The 19052-nt window shown below is 52.4% G+C and overlaps 1 protein-coding gene across 1 annotated transcript; it reads left to right on the top strand.

Annotated features, from left to right (window-relative positions):
- Window positions 1–43: 43 nt before the first annotated feature.
- LOC104546307 (hydrocephalus-inducing protein homolog) lies at window positions 44–18725 on the top strand (the record flags this gene model as incomplete). Its single annotated transcript, XM_010191665.1, has 25 exons — window positions 44–282; window positions 894–1045; window positions 1986–2178; window positions 2744–2852; window positions 3360–3620; window positions 4166–4308; window positions 4695–4913; window positions 6088–6248; window positions 7058–7179; window positions 8746–8980; window positions 9515–9727; window positions 10389–10527; window positions 10868–11033; window positions 11419–11566; window positions 11812–12019; window positions 12796–13017; window positions 13610–13779; window positions 13972–14170; window positions 14347–14505; window positions 15050–15330; window positions 15661–15880; window positions 16653–16865; window positions 17563–17726; window positions 17923–18073; window positions 18495–18725. Coding segments are annotated over 25 exons (4718 nt in total), but the record flags the coding sequence as incomplete, so codon positions are not given.
- Between the last annotated feature and the right edge of the window lie 327 nt (window positions 18726–19052).

A 19052-nucleotide genomic window follows, 5' to 3' on the forward strand; every position in this document is an offset into this window, starting at 1 on the left:
ATCCCTAACATTCTGGGATTCTGTGATTCTGGTCTGCTCGCAGCATTTGTGGTTGATGACATAGAGTCCATCTTTGAGGAGCATCGAATCTGCAGCAGCATCAACCTCTGCCAGATCCTACAGACAGTGCAAGACAAGGGCCTGTTCGTCACGGATGAGAACAAGTTCATCTTCACCAGTGTTCTGGTTGGGCACAAGGCCGCAGCTCGCTTCAAGATCCGCAATGTGGACAAAGTCCCCTGTGATGTGGTCTTCTCCATCAAACCCATCCCTGGTAGTAAGGTAAGGACGAGGAGCTGTGGTGAGTGTCACTGGTTGAAGGCTGTGTGGTGGCCTGCCTTGTTCTCCAGATTCTTTGCTTCCCCTCGCCCAGATCAGTCCAGCTCAGTGCAGGTGAAACGAAGGGGAGAGCAGGAACGCCAGGGTGACGGCTGGGTTGAATTCAGTGTGTCTCAAGCAAGGTTTTGGCTCAGCTCTCTGGGTCTGTGGTGGGAGACCTCAGCCCGTCTGAATGTCTCTTGGAAATACACTCAGAGGGGGCTTTTCTGCTGGACTGTTGTGCTTGGGCTCAAAGCAGACCATTTCCTTGGGCTCTCTGGTCTTTTCCTTATCTTTAAAGGCCAAATCTAGATTATTTGCAGGGTTTTCCATGCAGTCCCCACCTCCCATGTGTGCTGGGGTGCTTTTCCCGCACTCAGAGCGAGCTTTTGCACTCCTGGGCTTTATGGGAGCTCCCTGTGCACAATCAGCACCGCTTTGGAGCCCACCCCCTGAGGTGGAAGGAGCCTGTCCAGGGAAGCAGGAGAGGAGATGCTGTCTGGGGCTGTTCCCCATGATACGTACATGAATGAGACTGCGTCATGTTGAAGCATGTTTTCTTGGGTTCCTCCAAGCTTAACAGCCGCATTAGCGAAGTTTTCAAGGTGGATCCTGTTCGGATGTGCGTGCCCAGCTGCTCCCACGCCTTTGCTACGGTGACCTTCACTCCGCAAGCGATGCAGAACTACCAGTGCACTTTTGAGGCTTCCCTTGATGTCCAGACAAGGTAACACCCTGGGAAAGCTTGGAGGGCACCTTTCCGATTGCTGCCTGTCCTCTGGGAGCACGGAGACCTCTCATTAAATCTTTTATTAGCCCCAGGTAGAGTGCTTAGCATTAGATAATATAGGGAGCAGTAACTACTTGATATAGCAGAGCAGAAGTGTCGTATTTTAGCCTACAAGAGTGACTGTGAGGACAGCGTAATATTGCATGGCCAACAGGACGTTACTGAACCAGAAAGAAATGGAGATGTGCAACAGCTGAGCTGGGGCTTTCCAAGGACAAAGAATTAATGAAGCGGTCTCGGTGCCAGCAAGTCAGCCTGCGTTACGTCCTCCTTGTTTGTGTTAAAATGAGATGATCCTGTGCGATTACCTGGGGTATGTTAGGATATTTTATGTGAAAGAGGAGCCCAGCTCCTCTGTCCTGGAGCCTGTGTTTGTACCGAGGCTCTGACCTGCTCTTCCCCAACCCTGTAGTCGCTAAATTTGGACAAGATAAGTCAGCTTTCTGCCCTAATAAGCAATTCCTGGTTTAGTGTCCTTGGAAATAATCTTTACTGATGGTGTTATTTATTTACTTCTCCCTTCTTGCTTTTATACTGTTTTCATGCTGTGCTTGTGCTTTTTGCATATGTCTCCTATCACTGCAGCCAGTGAATTTGCCGTGCCTCATCTGCTGCCTCATTATTTGCCTGCTGTTCCTCATGATGCAGTGAAGTGAAATGATTTGTAACTTGCTCTGGAGGGCTCTGACTCTTCAGAGCAGATTCCTCTTGTGAATAGCCCTGACCTGGCTGGGAGGAGAGGGGCGAGGGGGAGCTGTGTTGGGGGGTACAGGAGCACCAGCCAGGGAAAACACAGTGGGTAGCGCTCATTGCATTGCGTGCCAAGGGGAATGGGTCGGTAGCAGCCCTCATGGTTTCTCCTCTGCCTCTCGTGCAGCCCTGCAGCAATTCACGCACAGAGCCTGGCTTTCGACATCAGCGGAGACGGGAATCTGCCTCAGGTGACGGTCCTGCGCCCGGCCCTTCGCAGCAGGAGAGGGACCCCTCTGCTCCTCTTCAGGAAGCTGCTGCTGGGTGATTCGGAAAAACTCCCTCTGGTCCTTCATAACGGTGGCATCGTCCCTGTCCAGGTGAGGACCTGCTCAGGGAGTGCTCTGGGCTGGGAACCTGTGCTTGCCCCATGGAGGAAAGGTCCCAGCAAACAAGGGAGAGGTGCACACTACACACGCAACTGAAAATCAAATGGAATTCTGTCCTCTGTGCTCAGAGCCACTCTGTCTCAAGGACAATAACTGATTTTGTGACCAGTCTGTCCTTTTCAGTTACACAACACAAGAAAATGGTATTTTTCCCCCTCTCTTCTCACTTTTTGGTTCTCACGTGGGAAGTCTTAGTTACACTGAATTGTATTTGATCACATCTTACTACATTTTAATTAAACTTAATTGTAGTTTAATTACATCCTGCTCATTACTTGTAGTACTTTATGTCCTGTTTCATTATATTTTAATTATACCTCAATGCCTCTGAACGCTTTTTCCACCTGATTTTTCTTAAACTTTGTGCTAAGAGCTGTGTTTGAAGTGGGGAAGCGTGGCGAGTTCCCCACGCTGGACCAGCAGCAGTACCGTGTTGATCCTCACGCCGTCCTGTACCCATAGCAGTGAGGTTGTGCTCTGTGTTCCCTTTTCTCAGTTGATGATAGACCTGTTGGATGAAGGGGGAGTTTTCTTCTTGCAAGCCAAGCCCACCACACACTGCATCTACCAAGCTGCGGGCATGGAGGGGAACTCTTCTGGAGAAGGTAAATTCATTAACCATGAAGTGTGGTCATCCGCACAGGGAAAATGAGTGCCCTGTTCTTGGCCAAGCAGCAGGCAGATGTTAGATACCATTTCTTTACTGGGGCTCTCTGTTCTGTATGTGGACTCTGCAGAGTTTCCTCCGCAAGTTGTAGGAAGCGTTTCTGTGGGCGGGTTGAGTTGTGGGGAACTATGACCACTTTGATGGCCTGTCTGAGGTCTCTGCCCCATGTGGGGAGTTAGCAGCCTGAGCAGAGGCAGCCCTTGAGCCCACAGCCAGCCAGCAGAAGCCAGAATCACTCTTTGACTCAGCTTTATGTATGGCAGGAGCTGGCTGGATGCAGTTTGAGTGAGAGCTGGGCATTAAACTGAGGTTGAGATGTTTAAGCAATGATATACTTAGTCTAAAGCCATTGGTGGGACAACCTGTGCTTAGAGACAGCTGGGTATCAACCTCTTACTCCTCTTACACCTCATGGAAATATTTTGGCTGTCTCGTCTCTGTGCAGGGAGAAAGCCCCACACCGCTTCCCTGGTCCTGCATCACAAGGAATCAGCAGAGTTTGATGTGCTTTTCAAACCCACCCTGGCCCAACGTGTGGAAGGGAAGATCCGCCTGTCAGTGGTGGACAACCCCTATGAAGAGACCAATATTCAGCTGGTGGGTGAAGGCTACAAGGATGACTTCACGCTAGATAACATCCGTGGACTGGTGGCAGACAGCAAGGAGGAGGACGCTGAGGGTGATCTGGAGGAGGACACAGTTGAGGGTAAGAGAGGAGAGGCTGCCAAGATGGAGCAAGGAGTAGGAAGATCCTAATTTCTGCTCACCTTGTGGCAGTGCAGGTGTGGTCCAGCCTTAGAGGACAGATCCTGTTGCCTTTTATAACCTGCGGAGCAGCCACACTTGAGAACACAAGGGAAGATCCCTCTGTCAAAGGAGAGGCTAGCAGGGAAGGGTCAGGGAAGGTTTAAAAGGAGGTTTGCCAGCCCATGGTGTACTATGGAGACCATGTGTGATCGTTTGTCATCTCTATAACCAGGCCCATGCTGTTGCCTACCAGACCTGGCGGTCTGTGAGCATCCTAGCCACGTGCACAGAGGCAGCACGTGCTGTGCTGCACATCCCTCTGCACAGCCACAGCCACGTGTTTAGGGATGTACGAGGCTGTGTCTCTGGAAGCAGTAGGATGGGGACCTGCATGCCCATTGGAAGGCTTGGAGTAAGGAAGGGTTGGACATGCGTGTGTCTGTGCATGTCGGGGGCGGATGGACCTCACCGCACACTGAGATCTCCTGCTGTCATTCCTTACAGCTATCAGAGTGGATCACATCCAGTTTGGGGACTGTCACATCGGGACACCCTACCCTGTGAAATTCACCATCACCAATCGCAGCAGCGTGGATGCGATGCGGTTCGAGTGGCTGGCAGAGTCCCCGTTTCACTTCTCCCCGCAGGTGAGCTTGGATGGCTCTGCCTTTCCCTGCTGCTCACAGCCTGCCCAGCAGGTTCCCAGGAGCCAGCAGCGAGTCACCACGTAATGGTCAGAGCCTGTTTCAGTGCCACACAGGAGATGTGGTCCTTGGCTTTGCTGGGTCAGGGCTGTCAGTCCTGCAGAAAAGGCTCTGTGTTATGAGAGGTTATGAGAGGTACCTTTTGTTTGTGCTTTTCTCTATCAAAACTCACAGAAATATGAGAACTCAATAAGAAACTCACATTCCCACATGAGAACCCAATAAGATGCAGATTCCTGGTACAGCTGCTCACTGCATCGCTTCCTTTGCTGTCAGTCCTGCCCTTACCAGTGATTCCAGTTTGGCCTTGGCTCTCTGGTTCTCCCTAGGTGGGACACCTCCATGCTGGCTGTGCTAAGGACATCACAGTGACTTTGAAATCGGATGTCGCAGTTGCCTTCAAAATGCACCCTGTGAAGTGCAGGGTGGCTAGGATCGCCTTCCAGCTGCCTCCAGAGCAGGTCACCGACTGGGACGACTGCCTGCGCACTGTCACGTGGGTGGACACAACGAGGGACCCAGCAGCGAAGTGGCCTGCCAAGAAGAAGGTAAGAAGCACAGCAGCAAAAGCTAATGGAGCTCCCACAGAAAGCGGCAGCAAACTGCCATCTCTGCTGGCAAAGCAGCTCCTGCTTCCTCCTGACATTCAATCCACCCCTGAGGTTAACCAGCAGTGCATTTTAGGGGAGATGTGGGTGCACGGTGACCTGGCGTGCTCACACAAGATGGGGAAGTCTTTTTGACAAGAGACGTTTAGCCACACGCAAACTGTTGGTCTCTGCCAAAAGCTGAAGTGTTGCAGCCTGTGTTGAATGGAAGATCACGTTGTATGATAACACATTTTGTGGTGGTAAAATCTCTTATCTCATTCAATGCCTTTTCACCAACAAAGAGTTAAATCCCCTGTGCTCTGTCTCTTGTTTTGAAGTGGAGAGCACCACGAGCGCTCTTCTGTGTGCACTGTCTAGCCCACTGACACGTCGTGGGTGAGCTCTGAGCTCTGTCTACACTGACACCAGGTATTTTGGTTGTGGTCTCTATTATCATGTGGGATACCTCGTTATGGAGCATCCCAGGTACTGCATGGCAGTGATGCGGGAGTCTGGAGAAGTATCAACTCCAGAAACTCTTGCTTTTACTGTCATTATTGCCAAACGCACTCACCTTGGGCAATGGTTCTTCCCTAGTTTCTGAGCCAGTGTAAGACCTGCAAACCAAACTTCTTCCCCATCAGAGCATCAGCACTCAGGGACTTTCCTAGTGAGTTCATTTCCATCCAAAAACGCTCATCCCCAGCCCCCGCCAGCATGGCTGTTGCCCCACACAAGACATCTAGAAGGCACTTTCTCCTCAGACGAGAAAGAAAAGGCACTTTCTAGGTTTGATCATTCTTGGGGTTCTCCATCCACAGAGCTCCAGCAGGGGAACTTAATCCTAATTTAGGGGCCTGTTGGATTTATAGGGGGCTGAGAGTAAGGTCAGACACTACAGGGTTGAAACACCGGGGCTGATACCTGGTCATAGTCCCTACGGGTGTATTAGCAGTAGTGGTGGTGACTCCTTTGGTAAGTGGGTAGAAACCAACACTGTAGCGGAAGGGTCAGGTTTTGCATCTTTCCAGGCAAATAGGTGCAAATGGGTCCTTCCAAGCCCCTGTGTGTGGCTGATTTTGCGGGCCCAAAGGACGCTCTACTCAGTGATTCTTCCCTCTCCTGTTTGGAGGTGATCGAGACAGAACCAGAACCGGCTCACACCGTCCTGGAGAAGAGCGGCCGCGAGGTAGAGCTTCGCCTCAGCGCCATCGTTGACTATGCCGAGTTCAAGCTGGACACGGACGTGATTCAGTTCAAGGAGACCTTGCTCTTCCAGACGAGGACGTTCACGTGAGTGCTGGAGCCCAGGCAGGGACCTGTGAGTGGGAGCTGCCTTTGCCCAAGGTTTCACTCAGTGTCTGCTTCCCCAGAGCCACACTGTGCTCTCCAGTGGCCTCTGCTTTTCCTTCTGCTCATGATCCTGGGCTAACAAAGGTTACACTGGCACATTTATTGCTTGGCCACTTAATAAACCTCTTCTAATTTCTAACTGATCAGCCTTGGAGGGGGATGCTGCTGCTTTCTGAGTGTGAAGTTGCCACTTCCGCGTATCCTCTGGCACACGTGGACCTTTCTAGGGCTTTACGTTCAGTCTCACCTGCTGATTGTCCCTTTAAACAAATCATTTACTGTTTCATCCTGTCCCAGTCCTGGCTGAGTGCTGAGGCCGTGTATCTGCACACAAAGCCAGGCAGGAGATGGTTGCTGCTATCCTGCCACGACGTGCCCAGAGAGGTTTGAAACTGCTGTGCCTTTCTGCTGAGAGCAGTCATGGTTTTGGTTTCATTGCCTGTTGCCTGTCCTCAAGGACAAATCTGCAGCCAAAATAAACCGAATCAAACTGAGACATAAGACCAGAACAAGCCCTTTGGATTAAGTCTTGCAGGCACCACGTCTGCCCTGTCCTCTTTAACTTCCAAACTTTGAAATACGTTTTCTTGGGGCAACACAGGGCAGTGATCTCGGCATGGCAGAGTTGTCTGGGGAGGAAGATGCTACTCAGCATAAAGAAAGGGGTGCCAGGAGCCCACCGAAAAGTGTTGCTTTTACTTGCTTTGTATATATTGGACTTTTTTTGTTTTCTCCTCCTTGGTTTTCAGTTTCCAGCTGTCCAATAGCGGGAACGTGGCCCTGGAATACACCTGGATGACAGCTGTGGAGGATGAAAGGGCAGAAACCCCTTTCATCCTGGCTGGGAAGCAGCTCCTACCTAGCCAGAATGGTGAGGCACTGGCTCTGTGTGGTACCTGGGGGTCCCCGGGGTGTTTCAGTCAGTAGCTGCAGGCTTGGGGAGAAGACCATGCCACTTCACCCCAAAATATGAATTCCTTTTTCATCCCTGTCCAGTCCTCCACTTTCATCAGCATCTTCCTGGCTGCAGCTGGAGACCTTCTCCTTGCCCCCTCTCTGCCTTTCAGACCCTCCTGTGCTTGCTCTGACACTTTTCTCTGCATGGGAGCTGAGCCTGGCTCAGGGGAGAGCCACATGGTTGGTCAAAACTGAGCCCCTTTTTGGGAAGCCTCCGAGACTGGGAAGGTTGATGGTGTAACAACGAGGTAGCTGACCTGCAGCCACCGTCTGTGTGCAGTTCCCCAGTCCAGAGCCAATGCACAGGCACTGCCTAAAATTACCTCTCCTAACTCGCGCACAGGAGTGTTTGCTGCAGAGAGACCCTGCTCACAGTGGCCATTGGAGCTCAACGGTGGGGCTGTGCCTCAGCAACCTGCAGGGATGCTGTTGTGTCTGAGCATGTGGCCTCCTTGGGAGCAGCACAGTTCTGCAAGGAAGCGGGGCTGTGTGTCCAAGAGGTCTCATCAGGAGCAGGAGTGAGGAGAGCTGTCAACCCTTGCGTTTCCCTGCACAGGCAGCTTGCCTGGTGGTCGAGACAAGGCCTCAACCAAAGTCCTTGACACGGTGCTTAAATCTCTCCCCTGTGGGTCCTGGTGTTGGCTCTTCCCTGGAACAGGGCATAGTCATGCTGAAACCAGTCTGCTGGGCTGTGCCATTAGCTGTCTGGTCGTTGTTATGAAAGCCTGACAAAGAGGAAGGAAGGAAAGGGCGTGAAGGACAGAGCGGCGCTGTTCCCCTAAGCCCTCTCTCCACCATGCACAACAAGCAAAATTCAGTTCCACAGGTCACAGGGGATCAGGACTTAGCTCTGTCCTTACTGCCAAGTGCTGAGGTCGGCTGTACTGGGTTGGAAAACAGTGCCCAGAAATTCTCCCAGATGCTGTAACAGAGACATCTCTACTGTTAGTTCCTGTGTGTGGTTTGGGAATGAACGCTGGCCAGAAACCAGTCTGCGGGAGAAGTTTGCATCTAAGCTGCCCAGTCCTGGAGATGGAGAGGGTTTAAGAGCATGGAGGGAAGTGGCTGGCTCTGGTTCTGGGCCCATTTAATTTGCTGACAGGCATAGCCCTCCTGACCGTCATCTGAGCCTCTCGCGCAGCGATGTTCAGTGGTGTGTTTTGGTTCAAGCCGTTGTCTGGGTCTCCACTGGGCCTTTTCACTGTATTTGCTGTCCCCCACCCTCAGTTCTCCCTCCTGTCCTCACTTTCACACCTGTCCCCATGGCTTTCTGGGATTAGGATTTAGCAAGCAGTAACACAGAAGCAAAAAGCAACCTGGCTGCTCCCCCTGTTCCTCTTGATGGGGAGAAAAATTGGCCAGGGACGCTGCACATGCATGCCAGCTCCCTTCTGTCCACCTGCAGCAGGAGGCAGAGGTGCTGGGAGCAGAGGATTTTCTCCTTGCAAGATGTGCTGCTATCATCTCTTTCTTACTGCAGAGTGCTCCTTCTCCCCCACTTCTGGTGCCTTTGTGAAGACGCAGCCTAGAGAGGTGGGCCACGCTCTGGAGCGGGTCCCTTCCTCCCAGAGCTCTTCTCTGAACATCATCAGTGTCACCCCGCTGTTCTCCATCGAGCCCTGCAGTGGCACCATCCCTGCCAGCCAGGAGCAGCTCTTCCAGATGAAGTTCTCTCCGGTGTACGTGGGAGACTTTGAGAGCCGTATGCTCTGCAGGTAGGAAATGTCCAGGCGCTTTTCAACTCATGCTGCTGATGGACAGTTGTGGTAATACCTCTGGTTGGGGTGGGTGGGAGTGCAGACCTGAGGCAGCCCCAGAGAGGCAGCAGAAACAACCAACACACAGAAGCAAGGAAAGATGATCATCCAGCCTTGGTAGAAATCAGCATGGAGACACTGGGAAAAGACACTGTGTGAAATATTAAGCCCCTGGAGGGTTGCAAAATCTGAAATGAGAGATCCAGAAAGGCTGTTGAGGGGCCAGCCAGCCCCTAGCTATGCTTTCTCATCAGACAAGCACGGTCTCTTTATGTACATAGAAACCTGAGTGGTCTCTATACACATAAGTTGTCATGTTTCTGCCGTTTCACTTCCACTGCCTCTCTGGCGGGGAGTGCAATTCTGTTTGATTTGGTGCTCAGGGCTTGCACGGAGGGAGCATGCAACCCCTGTGTGCTGTACAAGGAGACAGACAAGCAGCTGGCTGGATGGACATGTTAGTCTGGCTGATACCAGTCCCTTTCTTTCCAGTATCCCTAACCTGGGGCCAAATCAGAAGGGCCCAGAGGTGGTTGTGAAGGGGAGAAGCCTGATGCCAACCTGCCACTTTGAGCTGGAAGACTCAGACTACATCACTGCAAACAGGCGCCGCTCAGAGCTGCAGGGACCAAAGGGGATGTCGTTAGATTTCAACACAAGAGTGGTGGAGTTTGCGGCAGTTGGAGTGTGCGGCAGGAACAGCAGGTAGGTGTGGGCATGGCTTCTCCTGTCCATGGTCTCCTAGTCACCCCCCTTAACCAGAGACCTCTCCAGCCACTCTTCCAAGCCCCAGCTGTACCCTGTCTGTGATGTGCTGACACTTGGCCACCAGCCTGTTCTGGGGCTGGAACAAGCTGGTCACTGAAGACCAACTGGCTTTTTTTGTTCTCCCTGTCCCTTTCTTCAATAAGGCGTGGGTCAGTCTGGGAGGACCATGTATCCCCAGCCAGTGCAATGTAGCCAGTACCACCTTTGTCTCTTTAGAGCATCCTTGGGACATTCTTGCCTCTTTGAGATGCCAATCAGACAGGGTCAGTGAAGGCTGCAACCACAACAGAGAGTACCACCTTCCCAAGGAGCCTTACTAGATTTGATTTTACCATTTTCACTTGATCTTACCATTTTAACATGCAAGAGTTCGGTTACATCCTTGCTAATTTCTTTGTCGTTGATCTATAGCCACTTGGGAAACAAAGAGGGCCCCTAGAGAGCAGGTGAAATGTTTACACTCCCAGTGTCGTTCCACTGTACCAAATAACTCATTTCAGATGATGTCCAGGACTGGCAGGGCCTGATATCTGCTGCAGGATAGAGTCATTAACATCCCAGGGTCACCTTAGTTGTCCTTTTTGCTTTGTGTGCCCAGGACCTTCATGGTTGTGAACCCAACCAGTTCTGCATATTCCTTCCAGTGGACTTGCCAAGACCCCGAAGCCCCACCAGAGCAGGTGGCTTTCTTCTGCCTCACTGAGAGAGGGCAGATCCAGCCAGGGAAGAAAGCAGAGGTGAGTGCAGAAAATTAAGAAGGTAGATGCAGTACACACATACACCAGTTTAACACTGGCTATTTCTGCGTGTACTGGGTGTCCCATCTCACGGTGAGCTTGCCAGGACCGTGAAGAAACCTTTGACTGCTGTGTAAATGAACTGGTAGATGAACCTGTTCTCACCCTGTGCCCCACATCTGCCGTGCTTTTGGGCTCCAAATGGCACAGCAGCGCATCTCTGAGCTCACAGCAGCATAAAGTGGAGGTTCCTGGGGTTTTTTGGTGATACAGACTGCTCCCCCTCCCCTTACCCTACCAAGGGCAGCAGCTTTCATTCATTTGCCTCTTTCTCCCACAGGTGAAGTTTGAATTCACCCCCCGGCACCTGGACATCACAGAATCATTCTGGGTCTTTACAATCCCTGAGCAGAGCATTTCAATCCCGTTCCTCTTGGTGGGCAACACCACCGAACCGCTAGTGACTCTGGACAGATCCTACCTGAACCTCCACTTGCTGTTAATCGGTGAGCGCTGTGGTTATCTTACACTCCATGGCCAGCACTCCCATCATTCCAGCAGGCTCCCGTGAGGAAGCTGGAAATGGAAACAGGCATTTGTGAGCAGATCATCCAGCTCCTGGCTCTCAGGCGTATGAGGGAGAGGAAGGGGAAGGGAGGAAGGCACACGTCAGGGTCATGGCACGTGGTTGAGTCTGTTTCCAAGAGGAGATCTGGGGGTGACCCAGGGGAGCCCGAGGGGTCAGAAGTACATTTCCATGTCGGCATCCTGAACGTACTGTGCTGCAGGCAATGCCCCTCGCTGCAGATTGCCTGCTGGGCTCGGTGGCAGTGGTGGTCTGGTGGCCAGAGGAACACAAGGTTTTCAGCAGCTGCTTTGTCCTCTCCCCAGGGCACAAAGTGCACCACACTATCTATATGATCAACAATGAGAAGGAAGCCTTCAGCTTTGCTTTCAGAGAGAGCACTCTCTTCTCAGAGGGATGCAATGCCTCCATGAAAATAGAGCCCCTGAAAGGCTCCATCGCTCCTCTTTCAAGGTAACAGGGCTCACAGTCCATATTCCCTCTCCCGTGTGCCAGACACAGCAGTGTCATTTTGCTTTTGAGACTCCCACCAGGGCTTGCTCCATAGTGGAAGGTCCTGGAAGGGCAGAGTGCTGTTCCTGGTTTCTCCAAGGCCTGGGGTCTCACCACAGCCATTGCACAGCTGCCCTCCCCTAGAGTGGGCAAGGTGGGACCAAGAAAGCTGAGACAGTGAATGGAGCAAAGTCTTCTCTTCTCAGGTTTCCCATTACAGTCAGCTTTACACCAACACTAGAAGGAGAGGTGGTCTTCAAACTCAAATGTGATGTCAAGAGGAAGACTCAGCCTCTCTTGTTGAATATCAAGGCCACCGGGTACAGCATGAACGTGTCTGTCAAGTGTGAGGACAGTGACGGCTGTGCCACTGAGCTCGGTGCACAAAAGGTCAACGTCATTGATTTCAAGGAGGTGAGCAGTGCTGGTTCCCTGAGCCATTTGGCCCACAGAGCCCTGCAAGATTGGGCCTGAACCAGGAGCTTTGAGGTTATATTTGAACAAGAGGGAATGTTTTTCTTCATTTATGGGTACAGTCAGGTCCCTAGAGGGAGCGAGGTTGATCTTTCTCACAGGCAAGATGCGAGAATGTGAATGTGAAAGATGCAAGAGCGTATTACTGTGTCCAGTTCTGAGCCCCTCAGTTCAAGAAGGACAGGAACTGCTTGAAAGAGTCCAGCAGGGCCACAGAGATGCTGGAGGGAGTGGAGCATCTCCTGCTGAGGAGCGGCTGAGGGAGCTGGGGCTCTTGAGCTTGGAGCAGAGGAGCCTGAGGGGTGCCCTCATTCCTGGGGATCCATTGGGAAAGGGCAGTGTCAGGAGGAAGGAGCCAGGCTCTGCTCTGGGATGGCCAATGCCAGGACAAGGGGCAGTGGTCCCAAGCTGGAGCACAGGAGGTTCAAGCTGAAGATGAGGAGAAACTTTGTGAGTGTGAGGGTGGCAGAGCATGGCCCAGGCTGCCCAGAGAGGTTGTGGAGTCTCCTTGTGTGGAGACACCCAAAGCCCTGGCCGTGTTCCTGTGTGACTGCTCTGGTGATCCTGCTCTGGCAGGGGTTGCACTGGGGGAGCTTTCCAGGGCCCTTCCAACTCCTGATATTCTGTGATTCAGTGATTACGAAGGAGCCCTTGGTGGGCCAGCCAGCACCTTGCATGTGCTCAAACCCCTCGTCCTCCTCACCTTCTCCCCACAGGTACACCTGAACGAGATCATCACACGCACCTTCACTATCTGCAATAATGGCAAGTTCAGCTTCACCTTCTCGTGGGAGCTGAGTGGCCCCGCAGCCCGTAAGCAGCTCCTCACCATTACCCCTCAGAGGGGCAGCGTGCAGGCAGAGACAAAAGCAGAGACCCAGCTGATTTTTCACTCACAGAAGATGTGCTCTTTAAAGGGTGTAGAGCTGACACTGCAGGTGAGGCACCAGTGTTTAATACGGGACCTTCGCCTTCCCTACGCAGCGGCTTGGCAGCAGGAGCCCAGAGCCAGGGGTGAGCTCTGTCACTAAAGAGCCTGAAGGAGGCAAAGAGGCTCCTGCTGCTGAACTGAGGAGCCTGAAAGCTTCTGAATGGAGTATTTTAATAAGTGCTTATCCAGGGCTGCTTTGGGAAGCACTTCTGTGGCAGGACATAACCTCCAGCCCCTCTCTGCACTGAATTTGCAGGGAGGTGCCTAGATGTGTACAGGGATGGAGCTTTTTCTGCTTGCCAGGCCCTTGCTGAGTCAGGTCCCACGGAAAGGGGACCTGGGAAAAACTCTTGCCAGCATATGGCTATGTAAAGCAGGTCCATGCCTCTCCAAAAACCCTTTTCCTCTCGGACTCTGACTCTCCAAAGACCCTTCCCCTCTCAGCCCATTCTGTTTCCATTCTGGGGTCCATTGTCACCTGCTTTTCCTTATTGTCACTGCAGCCAGCTGTCCCCCATCCTCTTCCTCAGCTGTCTCTGGTGTTTGCAGTTGTAGTTCCCATCTCTTCAGCTGACTCACGCTGTCTTTCTCCTCACCAGATCAGCAAGGGTCCCACCTTTACCTGCACATTCCTGGCCACCTTGGTAGTGCCCACTCTTCACTTCTCTACCACCAAACTCAACTTTGGAGCCTGCTTCATCTACCACACCGGGATGACACCTGCCCAGCAGACCCTTGTCATCACAAACAAGGCAGACAAGGATGTCAGGTAGGTCGTCTCCACATGCTCCTTCATCCTTTGCTTAGCACGTGCCTGCTTCATGTCCTCATGACCCCTGTGGGCGAGATCCTGGGGATACAGGGAGAGGGGACAGAACAGCCTTAAGCAGCCCTGATGTTGTCATCTGAGCACTCACAGCCTTGTCACACCTCTACTTCTCTTTGCTGTGCTTTTTGCCAGCTTGAACTGCTTGTTCACCAACACCACGCACCTGGAGGTGGACTTCAGAGGGGGCATCCTACACCCAGGAGGGACAGTGGAGGTGCCAATCATTTTCTGTCCCAGAGAGGTTGCGTCTTACCATGAGCTCGTGCCTTTTGAAATCAACGGTCTTTGCCAGCAGACTGTTGAGGTCCAAGGAAGGGGCATAGAAATGAAGGTGAGGTGGAATCTAAATCCTAACAGTTGAGGTGGCAGCCAGGCAGCGTGGCTTTCTCTCTCATTTTCCTCATCTCTCTTCCCCAGCCTACCATGTTTCGCTTTTCTGCTACAAGGGTTGCAGAAAATCTTTTGTCCTTGTTTCCTTTCACTTGATAGTAATTCCTTCTGCCTCAGGTTGACGTTGTGGAACCACAGGGAAAGGTGGTGAAGCTGGGAGCCCTCTCCATCGGACAGACAGTGAAGAAAACTGTCACCATAGCAAACAACAGTGTTGCCCCTCTCACTTTTAAGCTCAGTCTCATGTCCACCACACCAGAACTGCAAGAAGCTGGGGTAAGGCTGCTTCCTTCTCTGGAGAACACTTTGTTGTGCCTGCAGGTAGCTATGAGCTGCTCTGGACAGGAGCTAGTAGCTAATTACAGTTGTGTGCCACACTGGCTGCCTGTCTGCTGTCCTGTCCGCCCTGCTGGGACTGCTCTACCAGCAGATGCTTGCAATGTGAATTCCTCATCAGAGCCAGGGGTCAGGACTCCCCTAGCAGCCAGAAGTGAGAAGAAGGTACAATTCCTCTCACTTGTTGTAGACACATACGTTAGGATGTGGCCATGGATATTAGATATGGAAAGGTAATCTTTAAAGACCAAGAGTTACAGCTCTCTTGGAGCTCATGTGAAATGGCTTTTGGAAGATGTAGTCCAGCTCACCATGGCCAGATGGACACATCACAGAAAAATAGCTTTGGTACCTAGGGATGTGTACAGGGAATGAGTAGGGTCAAGGCAATGTGGATGGGGACAAAGCAGGGATTGGAAGGCTCTATGGAGGATTCACAGCTCAGTTGCTAGATTAAATAATCTCCACTCATTTCTTTGGGCAGGTTCTCTGCTTGAACCCCACCAGTGAACTGAGTCTGAAGCCCAAAGGAGATACCTGTAAAGTGGAGGTGACCTTCTCCCCGAAGTGCCGCATCCAGCCGTTCACCGCAGAAGTGATGTTGGAGTGCGACAGCCTGGTGCGCTTGCTCTTCGTGGTGCAGGGCTCCTGTCAGGGTGTCCGTGTCAGCTTGGACCACGAACACCTCAGCTTTGGGGCAGTGGTGCAGCAGAGCTACACATCCCAGCGCATCATCATGCAGAACACGGGCGACATTGGAGTCAAGTAAGGCAAAAATCTGTCCTCTTTGAGGCTGGGAGCTTGGGTGAGGGTTGGATGGAGTTGTGGCTTGCCCAGATAGTTCCCCATTGCTTTTCCATCCCAGTGGAGAGTTGTGCTGTCAGACCCTGGAAGTTAGCGAGGGATACAACCAAAAGCTTGTTTACAGATGGGTGCAGCCGAGTCCTTCCTAACCTGAAGTCTTATTGCTGGACATCTCAGCACCATGCCTGAGATCCTGTAGAAAAGCCCACAAGGGCTTAGGAAGAGCACACTGTGTTTACAGCCTCCCAGTTTCTAATCCTTCCTTCCTGTCCTTGTGCTTTCCTTGGCAAGGTTTAAGTGGGACATCAAGAGCTTCAAGCCAGATTTCTCCATCAGCCCTGCAAAGGGTTACATCTCCCCAGGAATGGATGTCCCCTTCACTGTGACTTTCCACCCCTCTAAGCTGAGCCATGCTATCCAGTACGAGGACCTGCAATGCTCCATCCAGGGCAGTGAGCCGCTCCGGCTCACGCTGACAGGATGCTGCATGGAGACCCCTGAGATCAAAGAGGTAACCGGGGCAGGACAGGATGGGTCTCCTCCTTACCCCATTTGTACCTCATCTCTCCCAGGGGAGGGGATGGAGATCATAGAGCATAGACTCATTCCTGCCTGGGTACACCAGAGAGCTGAGAAAACCCCTGGGTGGGATTCCCAAAATGTTTGAGCCCTGTTATTGCCTTCCTCCTCCCCTATTAGAGGTGCTGCTCCTCCAGCAAGCACATTGGCAGTCCTGGCTCTGCATTGCAGCACCCTTGCCACGGGGACAACCTGCAGAGCTCTTCTGAGGCCCTCCCCACAGACTTCTCCCCACAACATTGCCCCACAGCCACAGTTTTCCCCCCTGTCAGGGCAAGAGAGGCATTTGGCACTAGGAACAGGCATTTGCATCCAGTGCCTGGGGCATGAGAATGCAGCATGGAGGACAGAGGTGTTGACTTTTGCTCCCAAAAGAGAGCTCAGAGCTGCTCTCCAGGCTGCCCGTAAAGGGGCCGTGCGCCTGCAGAAACTTGTCCTTGCACAGAAGAGATATCCTTCCAGGACTTCCCATTTTCTTTTTCCCCCTCTTTGGGAGCCAGTGGTCCCCTTCACCCAGCATGCAAAGACTCATTCCTCTCCCTTCTCCAAGAACTGGCAAACTGATTTACATCAAAAGCTATGGCTCAAATGTAACCTCTGCATATAATAAGGAGAAGCTGCTCCCTGTTTGTGGAGCTGGTCAGAGCCTGAGTGGGAAGCGTTCCTCGGTACAGCCAGGCAGCCTTCATGCTCCTCTGTTGCAGATACTGACTTTCGCTTGCAATGTGCGTGAGGAGCACAGCCAGATCATCCTCCTGTCCAACCTGAGCAATGAGGCCTGGACTGTGCGTCCAGTCATTAAGGGGAAACACTGGGAAGGCCCTGAATGTTTCCACCTAGAAGCCAATCAACAAAACAAGCCCTACAAGGTCACTTACAAACCCCTGACCATGACCTCTGAGGAGAATCATCATCAGGTACGTGAGCTGTGCCAGCATGCTGACCCTCACAGCGTGAGCCTCACAGCTCACCCTGCTTCGGGCACAAAGTTGGACAAGTTGAGCTTCAGAGGTCCCCCTCCAAGCTGAAATTGTCCAGTGATCCTGTGTTGGAAGCGAAAACCTCTGTGTTTTAGAGGTCAAGTGTAAGTAAAGTTCAGGTGTGAAGCGTGGGCTGACCACTAAACGTATTGGAGGAGCTAACCTAAAAAAACCAGGTTGTCTGAAGGTCCAGGAAATCAAATTTGTTCTTTGCAGCTTCTGGTCCCTGCCTGTGCAGCTCAGGGGAGCTCAGAGAGCCCCTGTGCTCAGCCCTCTGGGCTGCACAGGCTCCCCAGGCACCGCCAGCCCTCACCAGGGCTGTCCCTGCACAGGCACAGGGCTGGCAGCTGACGTGCCCAGGGTAGTGAGACAGATAAGGGGGTGCTGGGATGGTCAGACCAGCTCATGTGCAGGGCCGGTGTTTCCTTGCTATGCCCAGACGTGTTCCCTCTGAGTCCCTTGGCTGTGCAAGCCCCAGTGAGTGAGGTATTGCCGTGTGCTCCTGTGCAGGACACAGCTGTGGTCACACCTCTGCCAGCTGGACCTGCTCAAGGCAGTGCAGGTGACAGCCTGAGACATGGGACTGTCCAGACAGAGAGCAGGAGAGCTCACTTGTTCTATTACTTTCTTCTAGGGCTCCATCTTCTTTCCGTTGCCACATGGGACAGACTTGTACTACCTCCTGCAAGGTTCTGCTGAGACCCCAAAGTGTTCAGGGACCATTTTCCGGAAGGTACCATGTAGGACTCCCTACACTGAGGTCATCCCTGTCTCCAACTGGCTGAACAGGCCACAGAGGTGAGTCCAGCCCAGGAAGTCTTCTCCCATCAGCAATCCCTGCAGCAGCACAAGGAAGGGCTTCCCACTGCCTGGAAGCTCCTTCCTGTAAGCTTTTTGCTCTCCATGGCCAGTTCTGGCCATAGTTGTCTGGGGCTGCACAATAATCTACGGGAGCCCTTCCTGTTGATCTTCACTGTGCCCTTCTCACCCACAGGTTCCTTGTGATAGTGGACATACTCAAACCAGAAAACCTGGAGAGCAGTTCTGTGCTGCAGGGGCTGGAGTACATTGATGTGCCGAGCTCTGCCAGGAAGGACTACAAGCTCACGTTCCACTCCTACAAGGAAGGAGTCTTTAACACGATGGTAAGTGAGGACACCACAGGTTGTGAGGCCCCCCAAGCTGCTGCTTGCTCACTGAGAAGCTACTCACCTGCTTTCCTACCTCCACATGCCCTCTGGTGGGACTGTACGTGTCCCAGGTGGGTACTGAACAGCAGGCACCTCTCCACGCACCCCACTTACGTGTCAGCCTCTGTGAGGGTCCCACTGGGGCTGCTAAATGTAGGTGGGTCAGGACACTGGTGAACTGGAAGCAATGGGCTACTGGGAGAGTATGAAGTAGAAATACCACACGTGCCTTCCTCAGTCTCATACTCTTCCTCGGTGGCTGCTTACATTCTCGGCTGTAGGATGCTGAGCTGGGGAGCTCCTGTGGCTCACTTAGCACAGCTGGTATATTTTTGTGTGCAGAATGGCCAGCACTTCCCTTTTTTCTCTGATTCAGGTGACTTTCCTCAATGAGGTGACCAAGGAGTACTTGTTCTACATGGTGACTTTCAAGGCCACCACTCTGGGACCCATCAGCACTGTTGAAATGAGCACTGCTGTTCGACAGAGAGCATTATCCACCATTGAGGTGGACAACCCTCTGCCTGTCCCAGTTACATTTGCCATAGAATGCAAAGTGCCCGATATCAACGTTCCCTCACATTTCACTGTTCCTGCGGAGTCAGAGGTAGGAGCAAAGCTCATCCAGTATGCTCTCCTTTCCCTGCAGCCTTTCTGGGAGTGGGTGCTCTTGAAGGGTGATGTCTTACATGAACCATCTGGGGCTGCTTTCCAAGGGTGACAGCTCCCACATGCTAAAAATCTGGAGGGGAAGCAGTGTGTGAGAATATTTCCAGTGGGAGTCACCCTACACTGGTGGAGTCTGCCATGCACCCCTTGTGATAGGGTCCCATCAGGCCTGACGTGGCAGGTCCCTCTGTCATGTGCTCCTTATTTAGTGTGGGGGTCTTCAGCTCAGAGTGGCTGCTGGGTATGCCTCATCCCACTGACAGGG

The sequence above is a fragment of the Mesitornis unicolor genome, unplaced genomic scaffold, assembly GCF_000695765.1.
Source record: "Mesitornis unicolor isolate BGI_N332 unplaced genomic scaffold, ASM69576v1 scaffold51639, whole genome shotgun sequence".
NCBI lineage: Eukaryota > Metazoa > Chordata > Aves > Mesitornithiformes > Mesitornithidae > Mesitornis > Mesitornis unicolor.